Source organism: Eleginops maclovinus, chromosome 11 (assembly GCF_036324505.1).
Source record: "Eleginops maclovinus isolate JMC-PN-2008 ecotype Puerto Natales chromosome 11, JC_Emac_rtc_rv5, whole genome shotgun sequence".
Classification (NCBI taxonomy): domain Eukaryota; kingdom Metazoa; phylum Chordata; class Actinopteri; order Perciformes; family Eleginopidae; genus Eleginops; species Eleginops maclovinus.
Window position 1 is genome coordinate 25,607,499 of NC_086359.1, and position 8,386 is coordinate 25,615,884.

The 8,386-nt window shown below is 42.9% G+C and overlaps 1 protein-coding gene across 1 annotated transcript in view; it reads right to left on the reverse strand.

The window, feature by feature from the left end:
• The window catches only part of alcama (activated leukocyte cell adhesion molecule a), a 37,935-nt gene extending 34,098 nt beyond the window's left edge, over positions 1-3,837 (reverse strand). Inside the window, 1 exon segment of the mRNA XM_063895173.1 lies at positions 3,618-3,837. Coding sequence (XP_063751243.1) covers positions 3,618-3,675 — 58 coding nt within the window. The 5' untranslated portion in view covers positions 3,676-3,837.
• Positions 3,838-8,386: the final 4,549 nt, after the last annotated feature.

Genomic DNA, 8,386 nt, shown 5'->3' on the forward strand with positions numbered 1-8,386 from the left:
TTTTTTACAGCTCGTCCTGAGCTTGTTGGTTGGGTGACCCGAGGCACTGTTCTAGAATCCATCGTTGGACAATATCAATGGCACAGTTTTGAGGGGGATAAAGAAAGAAAAACCTCCTTGAATTAAATTCTGAACACACTGCATGTTGTCGATGACAATGCAGAGAAGTTTGGTAACACTAGTGACTTCACTTCCTGCTGCCTAATTTCCCCCAGGAGTTATTTTTGGCAAGGTGGACTTTATTAAATGTACATTTTTCTCACAGATTTATCAAAGCTGCACCTTTAGGCCAACACAGCGTTACACTTCTTGTTTCGATACAGTCGCTTGTGTGTGTGTGTTCGTGTGTTGGTGGGGGGGGCTCCCCTGTTCAGTTCTTGGAAATGTTGGTGAGTAAGGTACAATTATTTGTTGCTGAGGGAAATATTGAAAAGTGCAATGAGGAAAGCACAGTGTACTGCCAACACACGGGAGCTGTCTGTGGGCCCCCGCATTAGACACTCATTTAACCCCGCTGATAGGTCACCATGGTCCTGGCCAGGCTCTGAGCTTCGCTGACACCAGATAAAGGAGAGGTCTCCGGGTAAAGGAGCATTATCAGTCCCTGACATAGCACAGCTATCCTGATACAGGGGAGTATCATTACCTGGTACAGGGGAGTTTTCAGCAAACCATAAGTAAATCCTGCAGCTGCTGCTCATTGAAGATGTAAATAAAGGAAAGGAGAACGCTTTCTAAGAAGTCACATTTTTTGATGGAACTGTGTTTAGATAATTAATTATCAAAGATGTCGGCACTCAGAAATCTGGTTCTCTGAGGAGGAAACACAATTTACCCTGCTGTACACTTTACACCAGGATTAGCTGTCTCTGCTTTTCAATATGTAATTGCTACTTGACTTTGTTTCTTCCAAATGTCAGATTTTCTGGATGTATAAAAAAAACCTTTCATTTAGTGATGCCATTCTTTCATTCGCTGCTTTGAAATAAGATCACCAAGAGCTCATGGGAAATGGGAATTTTCTTTACCCATAAAGGAACCTTGTAAACCTTTAACCCCTTTCACATGACAGTAGCAACTTATGATGTTTCTGTGCAGTGTGAACCGTGGAGGGGTTCGGGCTTCTGAAGAGCAGATCAAACTGAAACCATCTGACAGAAAGATTTAGGAGCAGCCTCAAACACGCTGACCTTTCAAAAATCGGCTTCTGGGAGTGTTGTATGGTGGGAGTTGAAGGTAAAGGCCCCCCCCCCCTCCACCACTGACCCCCTCAAAGGTATTTTCCCTCCAGAAAAAGACGTGCCGTTTAACATGTTGAGGCACACCGAGACACCTTTTCAAACCATCCCGCCCCCCAAGCTAAAGCAACTTAAAGCATAACAAACACACATTACTGTCTGGCTTCCCCCGCTCTCAGCAGTCAAACCCCTTTTTTATTTTTTATAAAAAGGACCCATTGCTTGAGGGGATCTATTGCATATTATCCACAACTTTAAGCAGTTGCTCCGTTTTTTACAAAACATTTGATCACATGTACCGCCTGACTGGAATGAATAATATCCCTGCTACAGTAAGGAACCCCGAGAATTACGCTGTGAACATTTCACATTTTCCTGCAAGATGGATCATTGCAGGGAGGCATTGTTCATGTGGCAATGTAAAACATTTTTGTTTTTTTAGAGTGTATTATTAACTGGTAGTTAATTAATACCGAGCAGTTAGAAAATAACATTTTTTTTAAAAGGACGGATGTTCAACAGCTAGGCCAACAGCAAATAATGGAAAACTTCAAAGTTACATTTTATCCAAACGTTTATGTTAAAAAGCACTCCTCCTTTGTTGCAAGAATTGAGTTTTGGTCTGTGAAACCAAACACAGTAGAATGAGAGACAGCTCCTCAGAAACTGGCCTCACCCCCGGGTTACTTCCGGTTAGCTTTACTCTCTCCCCATACTTTGGATCTCCAGGTGTCTGTCTCCAGGTTTCTATGATGGGGTCTGGGGCTCTTCAAGTACCGGTGAGTCATGAAATGGAATTCTAGTTAGAATAAATGAAGTATGAAGACGTATAAGATACAAAACACTGTCCAGTGGCATGAGACGGGACTCCACATCACAGTGTCTCTGTATCTGAGGTGAAAATGCTACTGATATCTTTAACCGTCCTTAAAATGTCAGCGACCATAACTTTTCTAACCCAATTCATCTAAAAAAATGTTCCACAGCCCACTCTGCTGTATCCCCTCACATCTGGGCAGGTCTCACCCCGCAGTCAGCCTCGAACCCCTGGACACCCCCCCCCACACACACACACACCTCCCCCGCTTGACTCTGAGCCTCAGCGTCTCTTTGAAAGCTTCCCTCTTTGATGTGAGGAATGCTGCAGATCAAGCTACAAACTGACTTCAGCTGCTAACTTTTGTGTTAGTATCTGTCATTATGTGGAGGGTAATATGGACTGAAATGTGACCCTACCCCCCAACCCCAAAAAAACAAAATTGGGTTCCCTCCTCCTCCTGTGGAGCCACTGATCCTGAGACAGGACAGATAGCATCAAGTGATGGAGAAGGTGACTCTGGCGTGTCAAGTGTCAAGCACCCATCACCCCCCCACCACACACACACACACACACACACACACACACACACACACACACACACACACACACACACACACACACACACACACACACACACAGCCAGCAGTCAGACAGGCGCTGTGACAATGAGCAGCTCAATGCAGAGGGCCAGTGACATGGACACACTCTCAGATAAGCAGGGAGCTATTTATTCTGATTTATCCTGTGTGAGTGACACCCCACACTGTTAGCAGGGCCAGCAGTGTGATAGTGTTGAGCTCAAACCACAGCCCCTGTTTCCTCCCAAACAAATCATTCACTATCAGCATCAGAGGTTATACAGTCAGACCACTGTATCCTCAAATAGGTATTTGCTAGCCCCAGGGGCTTTCTGGGCTGTATATGAATATTTAGTTGCTTTCCACATAGATGACTTTACTTATTGTACGTTTTACCACATCGGAACAAAGACAGAGAGAGCTTGGCTTAAAACCCCAGCCTCAACAACTAACATCTGACTGCAGTGACCATATTTCACCACAGTGTTACAACCTGCTCGGGTTCAGCAGAAGATGGGAAGTGTTCGTTGGAGAGGGAGTTGGCGCAGAGTGAAGGATAAAGCCACCTGTATTCAGTTAACCCACCTGTTAATTACACGTTTATTCAGCATTTACGACGGCAGAGCTCATTGCTTCCCGTTCTGTTCGCCTACACTTACTCTTATTTCATTTTAAACGGTAAGTTCCTATGTTTGCCCTTAAGGGGAAATCCATCGAAACAAATTAGGTCTTTCCCAAAGTTCCAGCTCAACCCGTCTCAAGCCTGAAGGCGTTACACAGGCACACTGGAACATTCCTCACAACAGAGGTGCCTTCAGGTGTCCTCTTCTCAGACAGGCTGTTACCATTCAGGCTCACCGGCAAGTGCAGTAAAAACAAGGTGTACAGTAAACTGAATAGGCTACATGTGTCAAACCACAGAATCATATCGTGTCCAAACTATTCTGGAGCTTCTTCTACTACAGTAGCAGCGAGCCTTACCTTGGAGCAGAGCTGAGGCGGTCACGGTGAGCAGCAGCAGTATAGCAGCGGAGTCCATTCTCTCAGTGGCGGGTTTTGTGAACTCCGAGTAGTGACGGGATGAAGCGCGAGCTCAGTGTGGCCCGCAGATATATCTCCGTGTCTTTTATGAGGAAGAGGCGTGGAAAGTCCCAAACTAACCAGATAGAGTGCAGGTGAAAACACTGTGAGGGGGGGGGGGGGGGGTGAATGTTGCCTTTAGGTGTTATCGGAAATGTGGACACTCCTAAATTCACGTGGAGCTCAGCAAACACTGCCATGCCACAGTTGAGGATCTGTTAAGGTGCGGAAGCACAGAGCTTTGAGACATTCAATGAACACTGAAACATCAGTGCTGTAAATCCACTGTCCATTAACACATATCTCGTGAATATGACCTCAAATAACTGCCATTAACTATGTAACAGTTACATAACGTGATTATATGATGAAATATAATAATTATAAAATACAGTATAACAGTGGCGTCATTAGGCCTATTTTAGGGGGGCTTCAGTGGATAATAATAGTAATAATAATGATAAATGATGGTAATAATAATCACTCCACCACCCCTATTGACCTGTAGGAGTCAGGGCAGAGGAGCAAAGAGAGTGAGTGGGGAGAATCCTCTACTGGAAATTAGTCTAAAGGATTTCACAGGATAGTCATTTGTGATGCAGACAGTCTTGGAATTTTATGGAACTCGATATGAATATGAAATACGAAACATTTCAGTCCAGGTGCACCATATAAGACTTATTTAACTTGAGCTTTTATTTAGGAGAGTAATGATTGGAAAGTGGAGATAGCCAAGAGAGAGAGATAAGCCAAATTAGCCTGGCCCAAATATTTTCAAGAGTAGGCTACCATAATATGACTGTAAGTTAAGTAATCAAGTAATATTATTCAGGACATGAAATTACAAACATTTTAGTCACATATGTGCCCAAATGTAATCTGTGCGTCTTCAAAATATTTGGGAGTAAACAATTATTGTGTTGTGAGCAAAAGTCATGGCATTAGCCTCTTTGTTGATCAGTTATTAATTCAATTCATTGTGTTATTAATTCAATTCGTAAGGGATAATGGCCGTCGAGGTGTACATTAGCCTACACAAAGTTAATGGACGCAGCGGGGCAAAGAACTCCACGACGCCTCCGCTAAGTCCATGCGTAACAACCTGATGATTTATTGATTTGTAGCCAGTGTTGGGGAGTAGGCTAACGGAATACATGTACCGGCGTTACGTATTCAGAATATAAATTATGAGTAACTGTATTCCGTTACAGTTACAATTTAAATAGATGGTATTCAGAATACAGTTACATTGTTGAAATCAATGGATTACATGACGATACTTCTCTGTTTCACGAGTTTATTCACTCTCTAAATAAATTAATGCATTTCCCAGAAGCCCCAACCCCAACATGAAAACGAACGATTGTTTGCGTGATTAGTCACCATGAAGTCCGAAGAGGAACAGCAGGAGCTAGAGGTAGAGCTTGAGCCGGAGCCGGCACAACAGAGCCAGGGCAGGAATGCGTTTCTTACATGGAAATTCAAACAGCATTTCACATTAAAGAAAGAGAAGGGAGAACCAAATATAACTGTGCAGTGCAACCTCTGCTTGCCAGCAACCAACCTCCTTTCAGCGTCCAAAGACTCCACCTCCAACTTGAAGAAGCATCTTCAAGTAAGTTCGTTTTTTTTAATTATCCGGGGGTTGTCGTCTGCTGTAGTTTTACTGGTCATCTTGCTATTTAATAGTTGTATCAGTTATGTGCAACTTTTCATTCTATATAGTACTTAATGTGCTGATTTACTAGCCCCGGAGCCATTGAAAGAGTCTGACTAGCCCTGTTTGACATGCTAGCTAACGTTAGCTAAAATTAGCTTGTGTTAGCTTAGACAGAGGTTAGATTTTTGTAGTATGCAGTTCGGGACTACAAACACAAAAAAATCTGTCTGCTAGTTCAGGTACTTGTTAGTAATGCTACTGTGGAAGCTTTTTATATGTTTAAATGCTTCCACATGGTTTTACACACATGTATAGGCCTACATTAATCCTCTTCATTCTTCCCAGCATAAAACAATTTCAGTGTTATTTATTTGTGCTCTTGATGTCTTTCTTTATTTTAGAGGAAGCATTCCAGTGTCTTGAAAACAGCAGAAATGCAAATTCTGAACAGAAACCGAGTATTTTATGTTTTTCTATTTTCCCACTTTTAACAGCTGAGTAAATAAAGAAACTGAATGGGAAAATTGGTCAATTCTTCTTTTTTTTTTAACCAAGCAAAACATATTTTGTGTTAACATACCCTTAGTCTTTGTTCAGGGCACATTTTCTGGACATTTCTTTGTTCCTCTACAGAAAATTATAATATAGGCCTATTGCACTTTCAGGGTGACTTGGACCTACATTCAGCCAATTGGAACAGAAGAATGCGGATGGGGAACATCACATCCTCCAACTTGACCCTCAACACCGAGCCCCTCAGGGTTGTGTGCTCAGCCCTCTCCTCTACTCCCTGTTCACGCACGACTGCGTGGCCACACACAGCTCCAACACCATCATCAAGTTTGCTGACGACACGACCGTCATCGGCCTGATCACAGACGGCGACGAGACGGCGTACAGAGAGGAGGTCAGAGCCCTGACATCTTGGTGCCAGGACAACAACCTCCATCTCAACGTCAGCAAAACAAAGGAGCTGATTGTGGACTACAGGAAGAGGCAGAGAGAAGCACACACACCCATCACCATCGACGGGACTCCTGTGGAGAGAGTTAGCAGCTTCAGGTTCCTCGGGGTTAACATCAGTGAGGACCTGACATGGACACATCACACCAGGGTCATATCCAAGACGGCTCGACAGCGGCTCTTCTTCCTCCGCAGGCTGCGGAAGTTCAACATGGACTCCAGGATACTCTGCAACTTCTACAGGTGCACCATCGAGAGTATCCTGACTGGCTGCATCACCGCCTGGTATGGCAGTTGCACCGCCCTCAACCGTAGGACTCTACAGAGGGTGGTGAAAACTGCTCAGCACATCACCAGGACGGAGTTGCCATCCATGGAGGACCTCTACACCCAGCGGTGTAGGAAGAAGGCCGGTAGGATATTAAAGGACCCCCATCACCCCAGCAACAATCTGTTCTGTCTGCTGCCGTCTGGCAGACGGTACCGCAGCATCCGGACCAAGACCACCAGACTCAGAGACAGTTTTATACCACAGGCTATAAGACTACTGAACTCCTGAGCTGTGTGAATGTCTACTCACATCTGTTTATAGTACACACATACATATATATATATATATATATTATACACATCTGCCATACATATCTGTTTATAGTACACATATCTATATATTATACATATCTGCCATATACATCTGTTATACATAATATATGCATCTGTCCATACCTCCTCATTCCACAGAGTAAAGTATTTAAATACTTTCAATGTATTCCACATATGTATATATTTCACATCCTCAAATCTGTATTGTTGATATTGTAAATATTCTTCTCTCTTTTTCACTATTTTATTTATCTTTTGCACCATGTATGTTGAGTTGTTGGAGGAGCACGCCACATAAGATTTTCATTGCCAACATATACGCTGTATCTGCTGTGCATATGACAAATAAAACCTTGAAACCTTGAAACCTTGAAATGAAACCTTGAAGAACACACCAGAATAGGGCTGTTTAGTAAGCAGGATTTGATGGGCATATTCCTGTATAAAATGCAATTCAATGTGGAAGTAACCCAAGTATTCAGAATACGTTACTCAGATTGACTAATGTAACGGAATACGTTACAAATTAAATTTTTGGGCATGTATTCTGTATTCTGTAACGGAATACGTTTTGAAAGTATCCTTCCCAACACTGTTTGTAGCGTAGTGCTGTCGTTATAGAAAGTAGTTCGTAGTTAATTTAGTTGTCATGATTACCTTGTTTGTTTATACCGGCCCGCAAAGACACGTAGCTGGTGACACTGTATTCGCGGCCCTTGGCATTGCTTTTGTACGTACGTTTTTAATTTGTTAAAAACAAATATATACGATCAATACGAAACATGATAATAAAACGATTAGCTAGACGCTGATCAACCGTTAGACTATCGATACTGGTTGTTAATGGTAACCATTCATAAAAGCATTGATATGGAACGGTGATTTAACTTTTCTAGTGGGACTTTAAGGTGTCCAGGTTATACAGAATTAATGTACACCCCATTAGTCAATCAGAAAAGAGTATTCCATCGAAGAGGGAGATAAATTGTTTTAATTTATCTTGAAGGGTCAGGCAGAAGGAGATGCAGTGGGAGAAAAAGATCAACAGGCAAGGCCAAGGCAGGGAGAGCAAGGGGATCCAGAGATGAATCAAGAGCCAGAGGAAGATCAAGATATTACAGAGAGAGAAAGAGAGCAAACAGATCAAGAGAGGGAAATTGATGAAGCAGCTGCAGCATCTCACTCCACTACAGGATTTGATTTAGGTGACAAAGACACAGGGCCCAGACAGGTAAAGCTGAAGAGCTACCCACAAGATAGTTTTGGTACGCAGAAGCGAGCATTTCACCACAGCTGGTTTGAAAAGCACAACTGGTTTGAATATTCAGTCGACCACAATACAGCTTTCTGCTTCCCATGTAGAGTGTTTGGCAAAAACATCAAACATGATAGTTTGGTCAGTAGTGGTTGCAAGAACTGGAAGAAAGCTTTAGTCATCTTTGAC